The sequence below is a fragment of the Podarcis muralis genome, chromosome 2 (genome assembly GCF_964188315.1).
Source record: "Podarcis muralis chromosome 2, rPodMur119.hap1.1, whole genome shotgun sequence".
Lineage (NCBI taxonomy): Eukaryota > Metazoa > Chordata > Lepidosauria > Squamata > Lacertidae > Podarcis > Podarcis muralis.
Genome location: NC_135656.1, coordinates 49,679,307 through 49,704,751, shown reverse-complemented (window position 1 = coordinate 49,704,751; position 25,445 = coordinate 49,679,307). Strand labels below are relative to the sequence as shown.

General features: G+C 43.8%; 1 protein-coding gene and 1 long non-coding RNA gene across 2 annotated transcripts; both read right to left on the bottom strand.

Annotated features, from left to right (window-relative positions):
* Window positions 1-609: 609 nt before the first annotated feature.
* On the bottom strand, window positions 610-24,995 carry LOC144326731 (double-headed protease inhibitor, submandibular gland-like). Its single transcript, XM_077923486.1, has 7 exons — window positions 24,941-24,995; window positions 23,303-23,322; window positions 22,625-22,749; window positions 22,169-22,208; window positions 2,704-2,822; window positions 1,663-1,715; window positions 610-686 (listed from the first exon to the last, which is right to left on the bottom strand). Exons 1-7 carry the CDS (start codon window positions 24,993-24,995, stop codon window positions 610-612), a joined length of 489 nt encoding a protein of 162 aa, XP_077779612.1.
* LOC144326957 (uncharacterized) lies at window positions 7,198-12,836 on the bottom strand. The gene is made up of 4 exons (XR_013391876.1): window positions 12,715-12,836; window positions 11,950-12,065; window positions 10,433-10,481; window positions 7,198-7,780 (listed from the first exon to the last, which is right to left on the bottom strand). It is a non-coding gene; the product is annotated as an uncharacterized LOC144326957 (long non-coding RNA).
* Window positions 24,996-25,445: the final 450 nt, after the last annotated feature.

Here is a 25,445-nt window from a genome sequence, read left to right as displayed (position 1 = left end):
GTTTTTCCGATTTCTTACGCAAAGGCAGTAAGAGGTTCAAGGGGGTAGAGTGACAGCACTCTGTGTCAATAGATTATAGTGGCTAATGGTGAATTTCAGGTTTCTACAGTTATTTTGACTGTGTCCCTTTGCCTTTTCTATATCTCCGATACCTCTGGTTTGTTTGGCCTCTGCTGTGTCATGCTTGTTTCTCAAGGAATGGATGGGTCATGGTTCAAACCGGTAGTATAAAGCAACAGGAAAAGATTACATCTCCCCCAACCCCACCGCTTGGGGAAAGATGTACAACTAGGAAGTTTCTGGAACTAGTTTACCTTTCTTTCTATGACCTTGTCTTTATCTATTAATTGGATCCTTCCTGGATAGTATCTCATTGCTTCAGGCAGTTACATTGGACAGTGGGTAAAAACTGTCCTCTCTTCCTTGTACTGAAAGGCTGACCCTTGCTTTGGGCCTCTGCAAACTGACAAATGATAGATAACAATCCAACTATAGCTGATTTTTGCATGGTGGGGGGAGGGGATTGTGTGTGCATAAGGTGATGTGTAAAAGCAATTCGCATATGGAGTTGTATCTAGCTAATGTCTACTCAAGAGCAGAACATTGAAATTAAAGGGTCTCTATTACTTTCTCTGGGTCTACTCTCAGTATGGCTAGCATTGGATACAACCCATTTAATGTATCCTCTGGAAACATTGGAGAGAGCAAAGGGGGGTGTCAATCAAGCTTACATGTGTTTGGACCTATTGTGGAGCACACACATCTAAACATACTTGGTGAAGGGTGATGCATTGCATTGGCCCATTGCACCACTGGCTACAGAAGGTATTTGGCCTGCTGAGAGTTTGAACTGGCACAGAGGTGTGTAAGTATGGGTGTGCTGGTAAAAGAGGAAAGGCTTCTGCTTTTATTTTATTGTGTTTAATAAAGGCCTTTGGACAAGCGGAATTGAGCCAAGTGGTATTGTAATAACGAACTTGTTTTTTGAATATTGTCCATTCTTATTAACACCTGCTCTTCTACAGATTAACCTAGAAGAAAAGAAAATAGTAAACTAGCTCTTAATTTGGATTATGGGACAACAGAAAATGTCAAGAAGACAAACAAACAACTTTGCATGTTTACACTTTCAGCCACTTTTCTAACTGCATGCAAATAACAGTAGACTTAGCTGCCAAAATATGCATTTTGGGGTGTAGAGGCAACTCTCATTGGACTAATTGGGACTTATTTCTGCATAAGCATGCCTAGGTTTGTATTGTTTGTTATAATATAGCAAATTTTCTGACTTCTACAAATTGTTGTTGTTGTTGTTTAGTCGTTTAGTCGTGTCCGACTCTTCGTGACCCCATGGACCAGAGCACGCCAGGCACCTCTGTCCTCCACTACTTCCTGCAGTTTGGTCAAACTCATGCTGGTAACCTCAGGGCTGATTTCCTTAAGAATGGATGCGTTTGATCTTCTTGCAGTCCAACTTCTACAAATATGACTTCCCAAATCAATAATATTAACAAATTAGGAGCTCATTATGTACTAGGCAAATGGTTAGGTGTGATGCCAACGCAGGAGCTGTTGTTTTGCAGTCATAATCTTTCAGTGAGAATTTCTGCTATACTGAGTTAACTTCAGCTTAAAAATATCAACATTAAGAATTGGACATACCTTGTGATCTGCATTTTCCTCTGTGCCGTATGCCAATTTGAACTCCAGTTGCCCTGTAATAGAGGAATGATTTATATAAATGACTACCAAAAGTCTGGGGCTCTAATATCCTGATGGGGATAATGTACTTAGAGTTGCTGTGTATCACTAAAGTGTCATAAAGAAAGTAGTTCTTGAACAAACAAAAACACACACATATATATTTCTCCCCCAGCTTTTGATCCTATTATTTCCAAGGCATATTACCGTTTAAAACTATATTGGCAGGACCATCATCAACATAAACAATAACCCAAGGTTGAAAAAGCCTGCTGTAGAGTGTGCGCATGGTATTTCATAGTTGTCTTAGAAGTAGTTTCTTACCATGTTGGACTTAACAGATTTGTAAATTTACAAAAACAAACAGAGGGAGTGTTAGAGGTATAAAGAAGTTGAAGGAACTTTTTACCATATGTGGTGGGATTGTAAAAGCGTTAAAATATATTGGGAAATGATACATAATGAATTGAAAAAGGTGTTCAGAATAACATTTGTTAAGCAGCCAGAAGCCTTCCTGTTGGGTATCTTAGGGCAAGATCTGCCGAAAGAGAAAATGACATTATTCATGTATGCTATGACGGCGGCGAGAATACTGATAGCACAGAATTGGAAGACTGGAGAAATTCCAACAAAAGAAGAAAAAGAGAAAAAGAAGAAAAACTGATGAACTATGCGGAGTTGGCAAAGCTGACAGACAGACTTCAGGAAAAGGACAATAGTGATTTTGAAAAAGTGTGGGAACCCTTTATATTATATTTGCAGACACAAAGAAAGAATATTGACTTGATGGCAGGATTTAAATAAACATTCACAATTTTATGCACAGGGAACAAATATTGTAACAAAGGGAAAATATGATATCTTGTAAAAAATGGCAGAGTACAATGGGGAGGATAATAAATCAGAAATGGAAGTTGAGGGAAGTCCAAAGGGAGGGAGGGGATATTATGCAAATTGAATGTTATGGATATAAGTATATTTGTGATGGGGGGGAGGACTTACCAGATTTGTGCACACAAGATGCATACATGGCCATAGGTCACACCATCAGTGCCACACACAGGCCTGTATTCTTGTGGGCAATCACCAGGTGGTGGCTGCGGATACCTGCTGCAGTCAACCTATAAATAAATATATAATCCAGAGAGTGGAAACAAATGCAGCTTGACAATACTAACTTTCAGCAAGTTCAGTCTTTGTTGGCCAGGTGAAACGAGGCGGGAGGGACAGATAAGGTGTCCTTGTAGAAGGCAAGAAATCATAAGCCACCTAACTCTCAGCAGCCAGGAACATCATTACTAGACACTGGAGGGACCTGTCAGGAGTGAACATGGACCACTGGTCTCAAGCCATATGGGAAACAGCCCTTCTAGAGAAGCTAACCAGATAATGAGAATCTACCCTCATTAGAAAACCCTTGGCATTTTTGGACGAATCAAGCGCAACAGCATGCATGGTTATCTGCACCCTGGGTGGCCAGATGACAGTATAGGGGGTATAATGGGAAGTCCAAAATGCTGTTTCCTTTAGAAATGTAAAAAGAATGCTGCTGTACAGCTCTTAAGCAGTATTCTGTACACAGTAAGCAGAGACCTATGTGGGCAGGACCAGAGCCTATTGTGGGGGAAGTGTGCAGCATTGCAGTGTTCTGCCTCCTTCTGTCACCCAATCTTTGTGGGTTTGCATGAAATTTAGCCGAGGGCCAGAGGTTTCCCCACCCAAAGCTACAGTCACACAAGTATAGAAACTCCTTTCTCTTTCTACAGATTCTATAACTTGTGCCCCAGCTGTCTATATCAAAAAATAGTCTGGGTTCAATACACAGCGAGAAAGCATAAGGAATCATTTAAAGACGGTATTCAATTTAAAAATCCACTAAGAGTCAGAATTAAAAACATGCCCCTAAAATTAAAAAGGCCTTGTCCCCCATACTAATCCCATTTTACATCTGCTAAGGGGGGCATTTATTATAGCTTTTATAAATAAGGAAATACAAAAATGCATTCCTGGACAGTTTATTTCTAATGTGCAGAATGTAAACACAATTTGGTTGCTAAACAAAGACACTAAAGGCTTTTTAAAAACAAAATATGCACTGACCTTCCCTCCTGAAGCTTCAATACCTGAAAAACAAGTCAAAAAAGCATTTCAAAACACTACCAATGAGAGATCTTGGGGAGATCTTGGGTTGGATCCAGACTTAGCTATGCTTAGAGTAGACCCACTGAAATCTCTGGGACAAACATTACGGATGACTAACTTACCGTGAATTCAAACTCACGCAAGCTGTTGGATACTAGACCATAGGCTCCTCCCAACCTCCTCCCCCTTTTGACATTTATTTTCCTATGCTTAAATCAAGATCAAGGTAGCTTACAAATGGAAATGTCAATCACAACAGGATGGAAACGAAACCTAAAAATGAAACGGCAGTAAAACGTCATTTCTCCCACTACCCCTTATAAAGTGGTCATTGGTTATGGAGACTTTAACATAGTGCTACAATGTGAAGGTGTCTTACCAAAAAAGAAGCAGCAGTTTGCTAGAGAAAGTATCAGAAGAAAGGTGGTAATCTTCATGGTTAATGAAGTCTGTATTATCTTCTCTCAAGATTCAGCCACTGCTCTCTGCTTTACCTAAGAACGTACGCAATCATAGACATATATACATATGCACCATATCTATAGAAGCAATCACATTCTTTATCTGGACCAGGTCATTAATTATCACAAGGCTCCATCATCTTGTTATTTTACCTGCGGGAAGCAAAAGACGAATGGTAATGAGATATGGAGGGAAAGTTGACAAGTACATTCTTGTATGTGTATAGGAGAACAGTAGCAGAGCTTGATAGTTCATGGGATGATCTCACTCTTCGGCATCCCAAATGACCTCCAAATAACTCTTAACTTGTTGTCTAATTAATACATTCTGTTCATTCTCCCAACCATTCACGAAAGTTAATGTTCCCCTCTTCAGGTAACAAGGGTCCCAGAGAATTAAATGGGAGCGGCATATCCAGAGTCCTGTTTGGTTGTAGTAAATGGCCCTGAGACAGCAATGCCAGACATACTGTAGCTCAAATTGCACATTTTGCCTCCTCATTGGAGTGAGTAGAGAAATGTGTGTTAATCCTAGGCCGCTGGCCCTTGTATTCTTTGGCATAGATTTGTTGAGGCTGGAAGTTCTTTTGATTTGATCTGTTCTGGAGTCATGTGTCTGTTGCTGCTCTGGTAGTGAGTCCGAACTGTAGCTGTTGTGCACTGCACACAAGCAAGAGAGGCACATTTTTTTTAAAAAAAAGTTCTACATCTGGTGCTGGAAAAAGAACAAGCACTGAGTGAAGTAAACTTGAGGGTGCAGTGGGGAGATCTCCAGTCATCATCCACTTTCTGTTTGATGGCTGGACTCATAAAAGGACTTAGAGGAAGATGTTAACACCTGTTAAAGTTCATGCAGAAGGGGGTGGCCCATTCTATACCCAGGATTTTTGTTTCCTTAAATTCATATCCTACTTTTCTTCCTTCACAAAACCCAGGGTGGCATCCATGTGGTTTCTATGTGTTAACTCATCACATCCAAGCATTGACCAGACCCAGATCTATTTAACTTCAGCAACTTGGGAGCTTCCTGTGTGCCTTCAGGTTGGTCCCTGTGTGTTTATCACCCTGAATTTGAAGGATACACACAGTCTGACTCCAGAGGCATGGTCCAAAATGCTTTTATTTATAGCTGTATCAGGAAGAAAATAACACATCACTTAAAGGTACAAGGAAGGAACTGAATTGCTTTTGAGGACTTATGCATAGCTAATGGACAAGGTTGAGAGGCACTGCCATCCAACAACATCTGGAGCAAACCAGGTTGAAGACGACTTCCCTTCTTATCTCTCTGGGCAGATTTCACTTGCTCTCATTGCTGCATTTTGACCCTATGGGACTTTCCTTTTGCAATGCCGGGAATTGCAACATTAAATGTTGCTACAAGGAAGGGTTTCTCCCCTTCTTTCATTTAAATAGCCACACAAGGAAGCTTGCAACAGGTGGGGTCAGAATAGGTGAAATAAATGGGTAATAACTATTGGCAAGGATTGTGCAATAATAGGAGAAAGACGTGTGCGCGCTGAGAGCCCTCAGCTATGTGTAGGAAACCCAAGGGTTTTTATTTGTTTTGCTTGTTGATAGATGGTCATAAGAAATTGCTACACTCAGCAGAGGAAGGTTTGGGAAGGATCCTGGGTAAGCCTTTGTCTTCCACCATTTATCCACTCAAACCTGCTATTCACCAGCTACTTTCCTTTCCAGAGGTTAGAAGAGATGAGGACTCAGAAGACCAAGTCTGAGCGGGAATATAGCAGGAAGGGAAAGGGGTAAACAGCGGTAGCAGTGCAGCTGATGGTCTCATGGAGCACCTTTGCCATGTCTGCTTTTTGCCAGTGAACTGGGAAGATATGGAAATAGGCAGCCATGTTGCCAGTAGACAAGGGAACGCATGTTTTGCTACCACCCAAATCTGTCACCTGAGCCACACTGCTCAGCAGAGCTCATGATAGGCCAGCCCCAACTAAGGGTGATGTCAGAGACCTTTGAAAGGAGCAGCTCTACAGTCTGGACTACGACCCTCTCCGCAGTGTACATTGACAAACAGCATTATATTGATCAGATTGAGCCGGTCCACCCCACAGGTGGCACTAAGTATTTTCCCCCCCGAAAAGGGGGGTGGTAGTTTGAGAATCTCTAGCTTAGAGTCTAAGCCTTGAGCCAATCTCATGAAGACAGAACTATCGGAGCCAAAGAGCAGGACTTCCACAGGCAAAATAAATTTGGCGCCAACTGATGGCAGTTTCCAAACCTAGTCGCATTCAGTGTCAGCAATTTTGATGAGCAGGCATTTCTTCCCTCCCTGCTCCCTCCACTTCCCCCACTCTGAAAATGCCTCTCTGAAAATTAGACTTGGAAAAAAGTATTACACTGATTCTAATGGGGGACTGGTTTTTAAGACAAATTGATATACAGGGAAAGGGCAGGGAAGAGAGACTGAGCCTAGGGGCATAGGAAGGGGGTGCGGGGTGCAGCGTGCCCTGGGTGTCACCCTGAGGAGGGGTGACAAAATGGCGGGCAGCACTGTTCACCCACTGCCTCCCCCCAGCTGTAGGGTGGCAGAGGCCCCGCGGTGCTCCCCATCTCATCCCTATGGGTGCCGCACGCCCCATCCTGTCCCTATGGGTGCTGCACGCCCTGTTCCCTCCCTATGGGTGCCGCACGCCCCATGTCATCCCTATGGGCAGTTCGCCCCGCCCTTGAACGTGCCACACCAGGTGCCTGAGCCACTTCCTCTGCTGCTGTGTGGGCCACATTTGGCCTCTCTCCATCCTTGCTTTAAAATCAAACCCTTATTCAAAGTGAACGGCAAGTATGTCAACTGTGTCTTATGTGTTTTGACCAACTCTTCGGGTGGCAAGCAGTACTCGTTCTAACACACAACCTGAGATGATAATTTGTTAAATATGTATTTTATTCTGGGCACAACAGATCCTGGAATAATGCAGGAGATTAAATAAACTTTATATTTTTGAACAAGGCTGCCACCAGCCTTTCAAACCATGAATCTTTGAGAAAAACCTTTAAATCGTGAGTGAATGGGTTTTACATTTCTCATTGCAAAATGTTTGTCTCTCATACAGTCATACCTCGGGTTACAGACGCTTCAGGTTGCGTGTTTTTGGGTTGCGTACCGCGCCGAACCCAAAAGTACTGGAACGGGTTACTTCTGGGTTTTGGTGCTCGCACATGTGCAAAAGCACTAAATCACACTTTGCGCATGCACAGAAGCGCCGAATTGCGACCCACGCGTGCGCAGACGCGGTACTGCGGGTTGCGAACGCTACGGGTTGCGAAAATGCCTCCCACACGGATCACGTTCGCAACCTGAGTGTCCACTGTATATGCTTCATTCTATCAGTCAATCAATAAAAACTATTCTTTTCAGTACATGGTACAGATACAGTATCTTTGCAAAGAGTAATCAAAATAATGTCTTCCGTTGAAGAATAATGTTTCTTCTATCATTATTCATCTTTCTGTGAAAATGAAAACAGAAAAATAAAGATATAGTTTGTTATTGTAAGGAGTGCTGCAAGAAAACCTACATTTAAAAAACAGGAATAACGGGGGAAACAACTTACAAGCAATGTAGCCCAATTTCATAAAAGCAAACCATTCTCTCTCCTGCTAACATCCATATCCCTCTCCCACTTGCAGTGTGGCATGCCTGGTGCCTGAATCAATTCCAAAAGGCTAGAAGCTGCTCACCAAGGGTGCAAGCCTGCTGCCTGAAGGGTTCTGTTCTGCCATTGAGTATCTTGCAGGGAATGTGCTGGTGAAGTATCACTTTGCATTGTCCTGCTCTCTCCTTGTGACCATATAGTGTTTGGCATTTAATTGTTTGATTTGGATCTGGATCCTACTTGGGTGTTCCCTAGATTGGCCCAGGTTGGGTCAGGGTGCATGTGCAGTGTGTGCACAGCCCTCAAAACTAGTTAAAAATACAGAGAAGTTGTGAAGTCTTATAAAGCCCACTGACCACAACCCCTTCCTTCTGATTCGTGCGGGTACAAATGATACTGTCAGACACAGCCTTCAACGTATAGCAAGGGTCTATGAGACTCTGGGCAGGAAGGGCCTTGGGGCACAGGTGATTTTTTCACCGCTCTTTCCTGTTTGAGGTTGTGGTCCACGGAGAGAGGAAAAAAGATCTTGAGAGGGAAGGAGACAACATTACAGAAGATGCAAGAACACCTGGTACTGGGGATAATAGCTTCATGGATGCACAGGAAACTGAAGTGGTGCCACAGGTACCTGTTACAAAGCAGGAAACTACAAGAAGGAAGCTGCTGGGGAGAGCTGACTTGTGGTTTCAGTTGTCTCTGTGCATCAGTATAGAGTATGGAAAACAAGCAAGATGAATTTGAGTTCTTAATACAGGCTGGCATATATGACCTAATAGGCATTACTGAAATCTGGTGGATGAGAGTCGGGACTGGAATGTAGAAATTGAAAGGTATAACCTGTTCAAAAGGTATAGACTAACAAGGAGGGAGGAGGAGGATCATTATATGTTAAGGATGTGTAGACTGGTGAAGAGCTCTATGACCTGGAACATGGAAGGCAAATTGAGAGTATATGGGCAAAAATTGTAGGAGAGAGAAGCATCAGTAACTTTACTGTAGGTGTCTGCTGTATGCCTCCAAGCCAGACTGAAGACTTGGATGATGCCTTCCTACAGCAGATTACCAAACATTCAAAAAGGAGAGATGTAGTAGTCATCCTAATATCTGTTGGAACTCAAACTTTGCCAAGAATGTAGGGGCATGTACAAGAAATGGAGGAAAGGGGAAATCATGAAGAGTGTACATGAGTAGCCAGCAGTTGTAGGGAGAAGGTCAGGCAGGCCAAATCTCAGACTGAACTCAGGTTTGCAATAAAGGTTAAAAATAATAATGAAAGGTTTATTTGGCAGTGTTCAAAGCAAGAGGAAGAACAAGCAAATAGTAGGTTCTCTGCATGGAGAAGACAGAGAAATGCTATTGGGTGAGAGAGAGATGGTAGAACTGCTCAAAACCTACTCTGCACCCAAAAGGAAAGCAGTGCCCAGAATAAATGATGCAAGGAGGGAACTCCAGCCCAAAATAGGAATAGAGGTGGTAAGGGAACACCTAGCTACTTTAAATGCATTCAGATCTCCTAGACCTGATGAGCTGCAGCTCAAGAGTACGAAGTCACAATTTTGGTGGATGAGCGGAATGCTGTGGATGTAGTGTATTTTGATTTCAGAAAGAGTTGGCAAAGTCCCCCATGATATTCTTGTGGAGAAGCTGGTAAAATGTGCGCGAATCAAGGTAACTGTTAAGTGGATTTGTAGTTGGTTGACTGATCGAACCCCAAAAATGCTTACTAATGGCTCCTCATCATCCTGGAAAAAAGTGACAAGTGAGGTGCCATGCAACAGGGTCCTGTCTGCAGCTCATTGTTGTCTAACATCTTTATAAATGACTTGAACGAAGGAATTGAGGGGATGCTCATCAATTTTGCAGATGACACCAAACTGGGTGGGAGCCAATAAGACAGAATTGGGATTCAAGATGACCTTAATAAATTTGAGAACTGGACTAAAACTAACAAAATGCATTTGAATAGGGACAAATGTAAGGTTCTGCACTTAGGCAGGAAGAATCAGTTGCACAAATATAAGATGGGGGACATCTGGCTTGCCAGCCATACATGGATCTAGGAGTTTTAGTAGATCACAAGCTTAACATGAGTCAACAGTGTGATGCTATTCTAGGCCGCATCAACAGAAGTATAGTGTCTTGATCAAGAGAAGTAATAGTATCGCTCTATTCTGCCTTGGTCAGATCACACCTGAAGTACTGTGTCCAGTTCAGGCACCACAATTTAAGAAGGATCTTGACAAGCTGGAATGTGTGCACAGGAGAGCGACCAAGATGATCAAGGGTCTGGAAACCAAGCCTTATGAGCAACAGTTGAGGAAACTGGGTATGTTTAGCATAAAAAGAGGAGACTGGGAAGTTATATGACAGCCATCTTCACATATCTCGTGTGGAAGAGGGAACAAGTTTGTTTTCTTCTCCTCTGGAGGGTAGGACTCAAACCAATGGCCAAGTAATTATTTGAAAAGGGAAGCAAGTTCTGAACATAAAATGAATAGGTACCATTTCCTTGCATTTGCCTTCATGCGCCATAGTAATTTCTTTCTTGTACCTTGAATATAGGAAAAAAAACATAAGAGTCACAATACTTATTAGATTAACACATTCCACAAACTCACAAAATAATCTGGGCAGGGGTGGCTAATCTGTGGTCCTCTGGTTGTTGGAGCACAACTCCCCTCATTTCTAACTACTGGCCATGCTGAGAGAAAACTGATGTCCAACAATCTTTGGAAGACCACAGGTTCCCCATACTTATTACAGATACAGTCTAATCCTATTCTTGGGTCTAGTTACAATGACATAAATGAAAAGGCAACCACAAGGTCAGCAAAAACTGCCTTGGACTGCACCATTCTGCAGCACAATATTGCACTGATGCTGGAGTGATGTGGTTCTAGATACTAGGGGTGGCTGTACACCGTCTTCTCCATCTACAGTGATGTTGTTGTTTAGTCGTTTAGTCGTGTCCGACTCTTCGTGACCCTATGGACCAGAGCACGCCAGGCACCTCTGTCCTCCACTACCTCCCGCAGTCTGGTCAAACCCATGCCGGTAACCTCGAAAACACTATCCAACCATCTACAGTGATACCTCGGGTTAAGTACTGAATTCGTTCCGGAGGTCCATTCTTAACCTGGAACTGTTCTTTACCTGAAGCACCACTTTAGCTAATGGGGCCTCCTGCTGCCGCCGTGCCGCCGGAGCACGATTTCTGTTCTTATCCTGAAGCAAAGTTCTTAACCTGAAGCACTATTTCTGGGTTAGCAGAGTCTGGAACCTGAAGTGTATGTAACCCAAGGTACCACTGTATTTCTATCTGCCTTAAAAACCCTGTGCAGTCTTTCTCCCTGTTGCTGGGGTAGCAACACTAACGACAGCCACTTGCTGGCAGATGTGGATTCTCCCTTTGTTCCAGCAAGCTGGAGAGTAGCAGTATGTGCTACATGCTCTGTTATGCTGGTGCTGTTGTTTTATAGCCGGGCATGGAGTCAGTGGAAATATGACACACTATGCCACCACAGCCCCAGAACCCAAGTGCTCTGTGTGGTGTTTTGTGTTCGTGCGAAGGCTTCTTGAAACTGAGGAAACCACCGAGGTTTTCTCTCATACCACACCTTTAAAATGCAACCAATGCACACATTTAAAGCACATGTCACCCTTGAAAGAATCTAAGAACTGTAATTTCCCCCCTCACAAACTTACAATTCCCAGTACCCACAGTTCCCAGGATTCTTTTGGGGGGGGCTAGTAATGTGCTTTAAATGTGGATTGGATGTGCTTTAAATGTGTGGTGTGGATCTACCCTGAGAAACAGCAGCTTGCAGAGTGTGGGGAGCTGCTGCTTGAAGGAAAGAGCCACGTGCAGCCTTAGGTGTACAGAATATTCCTCTCTGGAACCCAGACATATATCTTTCAATCCTGCTTCACTGTCAATACCTTTTAAGTGCAGAATTCCATTAGCATTATTCCAACTGAGCTTTTTCCTGGCATCAAATCCTACAGTTTGGTTGACTTACTGTTTTGCAAAACACAGCATGCAGAAACTGCTATACGTTTGGTTCTCCATGCTACAGACGGGTTTCGTTTCATTTCGGCAGCTCACATCGGATACCCAATACATTCTGCATTCATCCTGCAATAGTAATAGAAATTTTCCAGGCTGAATGCCTGAACAATTGAAGTGAACGATGTTTTTGCAATGAATGAAATGAACAATGAATTTGCTTGTTGGGGAAAAAAAGTACCGTATTTTTCGCTCTATAAGATGCACCAGAACATAAGACGCACCTAGTTTTTGGAGGAGGAAAACAAGAAAAAAATATTCTGAATCTCAGAAGCCAGAACAGCAAGAGGGATCGCTGCGCAGTGAAAGCAGCAATCCCTCTTGCTGTTCTGGCTTCTGGGATAGCTGCGCAGCCTGCATTCACTCCATAAGACGCACACACATTTCCCCTTACTTTTTAGGAGGGAAAAAGTGAGTCTTATAGAGCAAAAAATACAGTAGATGGTGCACCACTAGGCTACAGGCCATGATGGCTGTGCTCTGCCCCTGAATACCAGTTTCTGGAAACAATAGGAATAGCAGATTGCTCCGGTGCTCGAGTGCTGCTTGTGGGTTTCCCACACGCATCACGTTGGCCACAGAATGCTGTCCCATTTGAAAACTAGCTTATTTTAGATTTTGGTATATACAGTAATAAAAAATAGTATGATTTTGCAGCGAGAGCAAATGAGGAACATAATATCTTTGTATTCATTTTGATTATAAATTGTACACCTACATCTTCCTCCTTCTTCTCTTCTTCCTTTTCCTGTTCCTTCACCTCCTCTTCCTCCTTCTCTTCCTTTTCCTCCTCCTTCCCTTCCTCCTCCTTTTCCCCCTTCTCCCCCTCCTCTTCCTCCTCCCTCTTCTCCTCCTCCCCTCTTCCTCCTTCCCCTTCTCCTCCTCCTTCTCTCCCCTTCTCCTCCTCCTCCTTATCCCCCTCCGCTTCCTCTTTTCCTCCCCCTTCTCCTTCTTCTCCTCGCCCTCCTCCTTCTTCTCCTCCCCCTCCTCCCCCTTATCCCCCTCCTCTTCCTCCCCCTCCTCTTCCTCCCCCTTCTTCTTCTCCTCTTTATCCCCCTCCTCTTCCTCCCCCTTCTCCCCCTCCTCCTTATCCCCCTCCTCTTCCTCCCCCTTCTCCTCCTCCTCTTCCTCCCCCTTCTCCCCCTCCTCTTCCTCCCCCTTCTCCTCCTCCTCTTCCTCCCCCTTCTCCTCCTCCTCCTTATCCCCCTCCTCTTCCTCCTCTTCCTCCCCCTTCTCCCCCTCCTCCTTATCCCCCTCCTCTTCCTCCCCCTTCTCCTCCTCCTCTTCCTCCCCCTTCTCCTCCTCCTCCTTATCCCCCTCCTCTTCCTCCCCCTTCTCCTCCTCCTCTTCCTCCCCCTTCTCCTCCTCCTCCTTATCCCCCCTCCTCTTCCTCCTCTTCCTCCCCCTTCTCCTCCTCCTCTTCCTCCCCCTTCTCCTCCTCCTCCTTATCCCCCTCCTCTTCCTCCTCTTCCTCCCCCTTCTCCCCCTCCTCCTTATCCCCCTCCTCTTCCTCCCCCTTTCCTCCTCCTCTTCCTCCCCCTTCTCCTCCTCCTCCTTATCCCCCTCCTCTTCCTCCCCCTTCTCCTCCTCCTCTTCCTCCCCCTTCTCCTCCTCCTCCTTATCCCCCTCCTCTTCCTCCTTCCTCCCCCTTCTCCTCCTCCTCTTCCTCCCCCTTCTCCTCCTCCTCCTTATCCTCCTCCTCTTCCTCCCCCTTCTCCTCCTCCTCCTTATCCCCCTCCTCTTCCTCCCCCTTCTCCTCCTCCTCCTTATCCCCCTCCTCTTCCTCCCCCTTCTCCTCCTCCTCCTTATCCCCCTCCTCTTCCTCCCCCTTCTCCTCCTCCTCTTCCTCCCCCTTCTCCTCCTCCTCTTTATCCCCCTCCTCTTCCTCCTCCTTATCCCCCTCCTCTTCCTCCCCCTTCTCCTCCTCCTCCTTATCCCCCTCCTCTTCCTCCCCCTTCTCCTCCTCCTCCTTCTCCCCCTCCTCTTCCTCCCCCTTCTCCTCCTCCTCTTCCTCCCCCTTCTCCTCCTCCTCTTCCTCCCCCTTCTCCTCCTCCTCCTTATCCCCCTCCTCTTCCTCCCCCTTCTCCTCCTCCTCCTTATCCCCCTCCTCTTCCTCCCCCTTCTCCTCCTCCTCTTCCTCCCCCTTCTCCTCCTCCTCTTTATCCCCCTCCTCTTCCTCCTCTTCCTCCCCCTTCTCCTCCTCCTCCTTATCCCCCTCCTCTTCCTCCTCTTCCTCCCCCTTCTCCTCCTCCTCTTCCTCCCCCTTCTCTTCCTCCTCTTCCTCCCCCTTCTCTTCCTCCTCTTCCTCCCCCTCCTCTTTCTCCCCCTTCTCCTCCTCCCCCTTCTCCTCCTCCTCCTTATCCCCCTCCTCTTCCTCCTCCTCCCCCTCCTCTTCCTCTTCCTCCTCCTCCCCCTCCTCCTCCTCTTCCTCCCCCTCCTCTTCCTCCTCTTCCTCCCCCTTCTCCTCCTCCTTTTCCTCCCCCTTCTCCTCCTCCTCCTTATCCCCCTCCTCTTCCTCCTCCTCCCCCTCCTCTTCCTCTTCCTCCTCCTCCTCCTCCCCCTCCTCTTCTTCCTCCTCCTCTTCCTCTTCTTCTTCTTCATCCTTCTTCTCCTCCTTTTCATCTTCTACCTCCTAGATAAATTGGAAAAGAAAATCTGTGTTAAAAATTGGTTTAAGGATATACATAATAAAACTTGCATTTGCTTTTCTCATATCAGTCCTTGAACCTGTATTGTAATGTATGCTAAACCAAATCTCCTCCAAAGGGTTATCAACATCATAATTTTCTTATCTCCCAATTAATACAGATGTGTGATTGGACAGGCTGTCTCACTTATCCCTCCATGGAACAGGTTGCTTTCTTACATGACACTCATGTGTTGCTTGAAATGACACTCAGTAACAAAGCTTACTGTCTTTAATATAACAATTGCTACTGATTTTGTTTACATTTATGCACATGACAAAAGAAAACCCAGAACAAGAGAATCAGAACAATTGCTCTACATAAAGCAGGCATGGCCAAACTTGGCTGTTTTGGGACTACAACTCCCATCACCCCTAGTTAACAGGACCAGTGGTCAGGGATGATGGGAATTGTAGTCCCAAAACAACTGGAGGGCCAAGTTTGGCCATACCTGACATGAAGGATAGACTACTGAAGGCTCAAGCGCCAAATCTAGTCTCCAAAGGCTTTCCAGCTGCCACTTCTGGCACAACCTCAGCTCCCCCCCCTTCCCACAATATTATTCATCTCAGATTTTTATTTCTTCCAAGCTAACACATAGAGAAAATTGTTTTTGCAGTATGAACAGCAAGAGGTGTTTGGGCAGAGTTGTCTCCTTGAAGTTTCTCAGCCAGGAGACAAGTGGAGAGAAATGGTACTGAACATCTGAGGTACCTGAAGGTACCAAAGTTTCTTTAGCTGCTCACACCAGGGAAGAGGAGATTTAAAGAGCCCTTTGCCTGCATTTCAACTTTTGTGGGAGTGAGTTGGTATGCGAATGTACAAACACCCAGTGCCTTTAGCCTGATGTGCCTCTACAGAAATAGACATGACTCTGCAATGAAAGCAGTGGAAAGCCTTTTGTGGGGGACAACCACAATATATTGTGTTTTTTATATATTGTAAACCACCCTGGGACTTCACGGTGAAGGGTAGATAAGAAATATAATAAATAATAAATTATCACAATGCAATAATGAGGTTTACCTTTGGCTCACATTTACCCACATGAACAATAGTTAGAACACCTCCACTTGCCCTAGAAAAAGAAAAATAATAAGGCTGTGTTTCGAGAGACTAAGGGTCTACTTCTCAATAGACATCCACTGTAAAGAACACAGACACATCAGGCAATACAGACAAGAAACATATCCCGTTTAACCCATGGGCTTACTTTTCAGTAGGCATACATAGAATTGCATTGTAGAGAAAATGCACACCCTCCAACATTTCTCTGATGAAAATAGGGGCATCCCATTCCATAATGATAATTTTAATATGTATACCCTACACATCTTACTGGGTTGCCCCAGCCAATTTGGGAAGCTTCCAGCATATTTAAAAAGATAATAAAACATTGAACATTTTTAAAAAAACCTTCCCTATACAGGATTGACTTCAGATGGCTCAGGAGTCGGATAACTCCATGCCCTCCAACATTTCTCCAATGAAAATAGTGACATCCTAAAGAAAAGTGGGACATTCCAGGATCAAACCAGGACGGCTTCTCTAAATCAAGGACGTCCCTGGGAAAAAGGACACTTGGAGGGTTGGAAAATGGATGCAGGAACCAGGCAATACAGAGTGGGCCCAAGCATCCCCATTGGCTGGTTGGGCCTGCTAAGGGAATGCCTGCCCATTGGCAAATGGCTGGCAGCTGGGTGATCCAGCCTGCTATTTGTTGAATCACTTGTGGGTCTGGGGCCTGGGCACAGCACCACCCACCAATGAGGGTGAATGTACTTGTAGCATCAGACACTCAAGATTATGTACATTATCCTCTGTTTCCTCCCCCCACCCCCATCTTATCTTTGTAACTGTGATGCAGGCTAGGCTAAGTTAATATATCTACAAAAGCAGCAGCTCATCAATAGATTACAGGGGGGGGGGTGCAAGGACCCCATTCCTCACCCAGTGTACTGAGCCAAGGAAATCTTGTTGCTACCCCTGCCTATATATTTCAGAAAGCTCTACTGGATATCTCATTTTCTACCTTCCCATACATTGGTTAATACAAATGTAGGTAAAGGCAAATGCCATGGAGGGATGTGGGTGGCGCTGTGGTCTAAACCACTGAGCCTCTTGGGCTTGCTGGTCAGAAGGTTGGCGGTTCCAATCCCCACGCTCGGGTGAGCTCCTGTTGCTCTGCCCCAGTTTCTGCCAACCTAGCAGTCCAAAAGCACACCAGTACAAGTAGATAAATAGTTACCCCTGTGGCGGGAAGGTAAACAGCAATACAAATGTACTCACCTTTTGGCCTTACAGAATAGACATAAATTGATATATGTTACACCATTACTGCCACAGACAGGGTTTTCTATCATTGTGCAAACATCGTATGGAAAGTCACTGCACACATCCTATGAAACAAAGTATAGAATATTTCCAAATACGACCCCTTCGTTTCCATGGAGAAATCAGTGATGAAATACATACATTTGCAAGTACTAGAGGCAGCTGCCCTGGCTTGCTTCTCTTGCCATCCCCACACCTGACCAATCCCTCCCCCTTTTATACTTCAGCAACCTCCTTCCTTTACACCTCACCCCAAGACTTAACCTTTTAAAGGTGGTGGTGGGGAGGTGCACCAAAGAGCAGTTTTCTGAAGCACCTGCTCCCCCTCCATTAAACTCCACTGCAGCTGTATTTAACAGAAGAGGGCAGGCACTTCGCAGAGCAATTTGCAAACCCCTCTGTGAAGCACACACACACACCCCGCCGCCCCTTCACTAAACAGCTTGCTTGTGCTGCCCACTACCTGGGCTGCCTGCTTGCCTGCCTGCAGCAGTCGAATCTCCTTCACTGGATTTTTTTTTTTTTTTTTTAAGAGGGTGGGTGGTGCATCTGTCAGGGATTGCAGGTGGCTGGACTTTGGGTGTATTCCAATTCTACAATTCTCTGATTCTAACTGCAGCTTGAAGACAACCTTATATTCTGAAATATGTCCCTAGTACTGTGCCAACACTTGACTTTCCCCATGGTATTTAAGAGCATGATACATGAGGCCAAGGCCATCTTAAGCATATCTGGTGCCATGGTGCAAACATCCCTCCGCCCCCCCACCCCGGCAACTCCAAAACAAGGGTGGGAAATGTCCTCTGCCTTCCCCACAGCCCCAATCCCTAGCATGATGGTGGCGATGAAGCAGGAAAACGTGCTGGCGGACATGCTCTCCAGTGGCGGGGCGACCAAGAAGGCAGCCCAGGAAGAAGAAGAAGAAGAAGAGTTTGGATTTGATATCCCGCTTTATCACTACCTGAAGGAGTCTCAAAGCGGCTAACATTCTCCTTTCCCTTCCTCCCCCACAACAAACACTCTGTGAGGTGAGTGGGGCTGAGAGACTTCAGAGAAGTGTGACTAGCCCAAGGTCACCCAGCAGCTGCATGTGGAGGAGCAGAGACGCGAACCCAGTTCCCCAGATTAAGAGACTACCGCTCTTAACCACTACATCACACTGGCTCTCAGGAAGGCTGCACGCCACCTTTTGCCAGGAAGCAGGAGGAGGACAACGACCGGGAGCAGGGCCATCTTTAGCAGATGCAGAGGCTTGGGATCTGTGAGCATCTCTCTCCTCCTGCGGAGGCTTGGGAAGGAAGCTGCACGCACGCCAGCCATATAATTGGCGGGACACAGCTGGTGGGCATGCAGGGAAAGGGGAAGCTGTCGGCAAAGCCGCACAGCTCCCCCACTTGCTGGGGTGCCCCTGAGAGGCCGGCACCCTGGCACAACGAACCACTAAGATCAATGGGAAAGACGGCTCTGCATGATGCTTTAACAAGCTTTGGGATGACGTAAGTGGGCAAGAGTGGGAGTTTGGTTACTGTTTTGCCTTCTAGTTAAGGTTTTATGGTTCATGATATCTCTTCCATACATTTTAGAAAGTGGTCTGTTTCTCTGTTCTATGTATCCAGACACCTTTTGGCAGCTTCTGCCTGTTATCAGCAGGGGAACACACAGCATCAAATTTAGCAGAACCGAAGCCACTGTTTACCAGTTGGTGCAGGGATCTGCATCTCCAGCATATTATCTGCAGGAATTTGCTGGAGAAGCAAACCCCAAAAAGATTGAAAAGGGGGTGGCTGAGACCGCAGGGGTCCTGAGATGAGAAGAGGAGACCTAACTCTTGGACAGACAGGAGGAGAGAGTGAATAGCTACCACCCCCATGTTGGCCATCATCAGGGTCAGTGGATCTCTCACCATTGGTAATGGGTTTTCCCCTTTGCTTTTAAAGATGTTTCTTACTGAGTGTTAATTTACTGTACCAACATAAAAAGACAAACTATAAAAAAATACCAGTTATCCAGAGAATTAACCTGTGGTAACAGGGGCAGTTGTCACAGAAGTTTTAATATAAGCATAATAGGAGAAGATTTGACGTCTTAACAAGATTTACCTTTGGTTTACATTTACCCTCATGAACAATAGTTATGCCACCTCCACTTTTCCTGTAAAAAGAAATGCAATCAAGTTGCAATGTAATAAAGAGGAAGTGTTTTCCTCAATAGGCATGCAAAAGGCAGCATTGTAAAGAACATGGGCACACAAATAAGACAATACAGACAGAAGATGTATTAAGGAACCATCTTGATTCCATTGGTTTAAACTGTGTATATGAGCGGCCTATATCCATGCCCTACCCCTACCACACTTACAACATGGCAGAAAATGAACAAATATTCTTCTGCTTGTTTGTTTGTTTGTTTGTTTGTTTGTTTGTTGAACTTCTTACCTGCCCTTCACAATCAGATACCTGGGCTGAATAGAACAATATTTTTAAAAAGTGGTATAAACAACTTAGAATCAGAAAAGTAGGATGACTCCTTTAAAAAATACCTCAGGAATAAGAAGCTAGAATCAAGAGGCGTGCCTTCAAAATCCAGCAAAAACTGTGCATCTGGCACCTCTGTGGGGAAGGAGTTTCACAGCTGAGTGAAGGACCCCACAGCATTTAGGTGTAGAGCCATGGTTCCCAATGTGGGGCACATGCCCCACGGGGGCAATTTGATTTTTAAGGGGAGCAATTTCGAAGCTTGTTTAGACCAAGTTAGTGGTCTTTTAGGCTTCCTCCACATGAATAGGAGTTCACTTTTTGAATAATAAGAATTTCATATCACGGGGAGGGAGGCATCAGGATTTTATAGATGCTTAGGTGGGGCATGGCCAAAAAAATTTGGGAAACCACTGGTGTAGAGTCAGCTTGAACTAGATGGATGATATAGCCTCACATCAGGTACTTCCCCATTCTTATGGCTGTTGCATTAAACTAAACCCACTAACCTCCATGCTACACAGAAGAGGCATTTGTTAGTATATGTCACTCCTGTGCTGGAGCAGACAGGACTGTCCTCGTCATCACACTTCACTGTTTCTGGGTATTTACTGCAGACATGTGGCTAAAAGAAAACCATTGGAAAAAATATTAACCTAACTATTATTTGAAATAGAATGTAAATGTGCTTTATAAGTGCCTTTTTATTAGTACAGTGGTACCTCCGGTTACAAACCTAATTCGTTCCAGAAGTCTGCTCTTAACCTGAAATCGTTCTTAACTTGAGGCACGCTTTCACTAATGGAGCCTCCCGCTGCTGCCACACTGCCACCATGCGACTTACCAGGGGAAAGTTCACTACCAGGAACACCTGCTTCTGGGTTAGCGGAGCTCATTACCCAAAGGATTCATAAGGAGGATGGTACATAACCTGAGGTTCCACTGTATATTAAGCAAGTGTATTTTTTCATTGATAAATAAAATTACAACAGGGTATCTGCTCCTTCTCCTCCTTTTATTTCATGAGTTGCCCCTTGTTAAATCCTTTAGGTTGATTGGAATGATATAAAGCACCATTCTGATACTGGGCAGGATTTCTGTAGAATAGTTACCAGCTCCATCTTTTCTTAAGCTCTGACTTGTTTCCTTCCTCTGTTGTTAGCAACCTGTTTCCAGGTATGGGACAATGCCCAGTGTTAGCAGGCTGTCTCTCCCAAGGGAGGGATGAGGGATACCTACACAAGTGGGTGGTGAGATGAAGTTGACCAACTTGGGATCCATCTAGTTTTAATCACAGCATCTGTATATCACTCCAGAAAATCAGAAAAATGGTATAGTCTCCACTCCACTGAATAGGGAGAGGGTGAGTCAATGGACCAATGAGCTAGATAGACTCCCAAAAATTGTTTACTTGGTTCTGATAAAGTGCCTATAAAATGGGGATTACCATGGCCTTCTTTTCTTTCTCTTTATTTCCTATAAACTTTGTGAAAATTCTGGAATATCACGATTTTTATATATGTATACATACAAATATGAAAATAACTTTTTTAAAAAAACAAATAGAATCAGAACAAATATTCCATGTAATCAAAATTGCCTTGCCTGTATTTGGCATTTTCCAGGATATTTTATCTCCAGAGGACATCTGCATTTCCTATAAACAAATCAAAACATGCTAATAAATAATACTGTGCCATGCCTTCTCAGAATAAAACAACATCTTCATAAAAAGGAAAAACCCATGGTGTCCCATTCAGGAGGATCTACCATTTTGGTATCTTGAGATAAAAAATAAATAAAAAATGTCTAAAGTCATTGACTTCCTGGCATCACAGAATATATATGTTTTCATGTTCTGTATATTTCTCAAGCAGCACCTAAGGCAGTACTCAACTTTGTGCTCCAGAACTGCACTCCCAGGTACCCCGGGGATCACTTTTATTTACACAAGGACTTTATGTTATCAACTCACTTTTTGGCAATACAAAAAGCGCACTTGTTTGGGTACGTCACACCATCACTGCCACAGACAGATCCATGATCTGCTGTGCACTTGGGAGGGTAGCCCTTCATTGGTTCTAGAAAGTCGCTGCATTCATCCTGTGAAACCAAGCAGAGAATGTTTCCCAATACAACTGTTCATTAGCAGGACATTTTGCTGCAATTATTCATATAAGTTGTATGTATATAAAGCATTAAGAGAAACATATCATATTGCCCCATGAGAAAGAGCAGATCAATAATAATAATAATAATAATAATAATAATAATAATAATAATAATTTATTATTTCTACCGCCACCCATCTGGCTGGGTTTACCCAGCCACTCTGGTCAGCTCCCAGAAGAATATGAATAATAATAATAACAAAACAATATAACATCAAACATTAAAAACCTTCCTAAACAGGGCTGCCTTCAGAGGTCTTCTAAAAGTCAAGACACTTGCAAAGAGATAGCAGAAATCAAACAATTGATCAGCCCATTAATTAAACTGTGGATCAAATCTGCATTATCAGAGCTACACACATGTATACATCTGAGGTGCAATGTATTTGCACCCTGCATTCAGCTGTTATTTGAATGAATTGTCACATGCAAGAGTACGACTAGAAATATTAGGTTCACTTTCAAAGAAATGATTTGGTTTCAAGTGAATGAACAATGATATTTACACATTTTCCTTCATATGCCAGATCTACAAGCTTTCCACACCTAGAAAGAGAGAGCCTGGAATTAGTAAATATTTTTAACATGGAGATGAAACGTTCAAAGGCAGATACTTAAGATCATACCTCCCCCTTCCCCCCCCCCATTGATTCATTGGTTCTCCTTCATTGATGGGGTAACATAAAGATGATAAATGGAGGTACGTAATCTCACATTTTGGAAGTCTGCCACTGCAACACATGCTAACATTATTGTGACATAATGTTGGATTGCAATCACTATTTTAGACTGAAGTGGAAGAGCAGCATCCTGAAAACTAACCAGAAGCATTGATGACATCATGGAGTAATGGGGCAGTGGCAGGCAGAGTCTATTCCCCCGCCTCCGAAAAGAAATTCACCTGTTACTATTACAGATCACTCTCCCAGCTTATGTGGGGGACAGATTATGTGGATATTCACCTGATAATGGCACACAGCATACACTCGCTGCCGTAAGTAAGACCATCAGTTCCACAAACTGGTGCATACTTCGTATCACAGCTTATCTGGGCTCGTTTACCTTTTAGGTATTTTCTGCAGTCGAGCTGAAAAACAAAGGTAAAATGAGTTTGCAAAGGGAAATAGACAGGAAGCTTTTCTCCAGCTGTGTCTTCTCTAACTGGGCACACTATTGTGAGAGGTGGTAGAGGATTTGGGTTATTACTCACTTTTAGACTCAGAGAGAGTCTTTTTATTCAGAAAAGTCTGCATAGCCTTCAACTCTGCCCTCTCCACATGGCTGAATGGGTATTCCGTTCAGATCCATTCTTGCCCCAGTTCCGTTTGTTGCACAAAATATGTATATATGCAATTTTAATCAGCTGCTAAGTCACCTAATGTGTCAAAATCTATAATGTTGAATGCACAAGCAGGTAATGAATGGGTGCAACGCTAACTATTCATTCCAGCCGCACAGGTAGTTAAAAGGAGGCAGAACTTTACTGTATTCTAAAGAGCAGCTATATTCTCTGGGTGCAATCTGTTTCCATTATTCATTTCTGAGACACATTTCTTTCATGACAGCATGATATGCAGAATGAGAGACCATGTGATTCCAAAACAAAAACAAATATGGTATTCACAAACATGTTAACTGACCTTATCTGCAGTTCCAGTACCTGTAAAATGATTTGAGAATGTATTAAGAACAACCAATCCTGTAAAATGATTTGAGAATGTATTAAGGACAACCAATCATCACCTATGTACCGGCAATCATCTCCTGTATTTTATTACATTCTTGAGTTTTCAACAAGAAAGGCTAATTTCCAGAAGTTGAAAATTAGCTTTGGCATTTCACATTTCTGACCCTTTTAAAAAATGCTGAATACTCTGTGGTCTTATATGGTCAGTTGCTCTAAAAGATTGACTTATATTTTTTTTAAAAAACCAGAATCCCTTTATCTGGCTGCATCAGAGGCTGCATACACACTATACATTTAAAGCAACAACTCCAAACAGTGCCCAATGTGTCTCTTGGTTGACTCTTGGTTACCCCCTCACAGAGCTACAGTTCCCAGCACCCTTACCAAACTACAGTTCCCAGGATTCCTTGGTGGGGCGCTTTAAATGTACGGTATGTACATGGCCTGAGGATAAAGTGAGACACCAAAGGCCCCTGAAACCAGTTGTTCTTAGGCTGCTGCCAACCCAACTGCCTCCATCAGCAGCCATCTCAGAGGTGAGCTGGTGAGACCTTCCTCTCATCCCAGAATGTTCCCTGTTTTGGCCATTATGTAACTTTCTTACATAATGCTATAAAAGAGACAGCACTTGAATTTCTTCCCCCTGTTCTCCCATGCGTTGCCTTTTACAGAAGCACAATATCCAAATGTGGTAAATGCATGATTAAATTTTATTTCACAGAATTTAAAAATGATATCTCTGGCAAAGAAAATGTTCTGCTGATAAATTTGAAGTGAAAGTTTAGACTATAAGCTCCTTGTGACAAGGAATTCCTCTTTTATTTTTTTGCTATGTCACTTTGTAAAGTGGCATGTGATTTGATGCTGTGGGGTGTAATATTGCTGTTGCTGCTGCTGCTGCTACTACTACAGCTACAAATACACATTTGTAAAAAAAAAAGGCCCGATAATATTTGTATGATATTGGATTCAGACTTCATTGATAAGGATCTTGGAGCAATTAACTGCAATCTGAACTTGTATTTGCTCCAGCGAATTCCCACAATGGGGATTACATCACAGTACAATACATAGTGGGAACTGCAATACAAGACTACAATGCAATTTTGTATGGTGACGCATGCATGCAATGGGTTTCTCCCATTATCTAATATAGCATTTTGAAATAAATACATCAATTGTTCCTTGGGGCCAGTTTATATATTACTTTTTCCTTTACCCACCTCCTCCAAATCTGAAGATTAGTGCACATATTTCTCCACCCCCATTTTCCTAATCATGGATCCAGGCACCAGGAAGAGAGAATGTATCAGCTACCAAATCCATCCCCAACCTGGTGCTGCCCAGACTCTTTGGACTACAACTCCCATCAGCCCCAGCCAGCACAGCTATGATGGGTATGGTTGAGCAAAGTTGAAGTCCAAAACATCTGGAGAACTCCAGGTTGTTGATGACTTTGCCCAAAGTGCCAAAAACATATATTTTAAAATCCATTGTAAAACACCCATTTTCCTGTTTTCTTTGCCTCATCTAGATAAAAAGAAATGTTTAAAGTGGTCCTTGACTACAGAGAGCTGGAGAGTATACTTACCTAAAAGGAAGCAACAGTTTGCTAGGGAAAGAATCACAGATATTTTTATCTTCATGCTTAATGAAGACAGTCCTTTTCTCTCAAGATTCAGCTAGCAGTTTGCTCAGCCCAAGAACTTATTGACAGCAATCATGGGCACACTTATAGTGCTTGATATCTATAGAAGCAATCACATTCCTTTACCTAAACCAAAACATGGTTTATCTCAATGCTCTCTAACAATGAACATTCTTACGTTATTTCACCTGTGGCAGACGTAAGGCAGCAAGAAGACTACTGCTTTTCAAAGACAATAGCTTTATATAATGGGATTTTGAACATTCCCCCCTCCCCACACAGACACTTCAAAGCTCTGGTGTCATGTCAACAGTCATGGTTTATCAGTTTTGAGATAACCCGTGTTAATGCCACAAAAGATTACTATGTTGATAAATAACAACTGGAACTTATAATAAAGAATTTATCTGGGGCAACAATGAGAAACGAAAGGACCACTTTGTGTAGT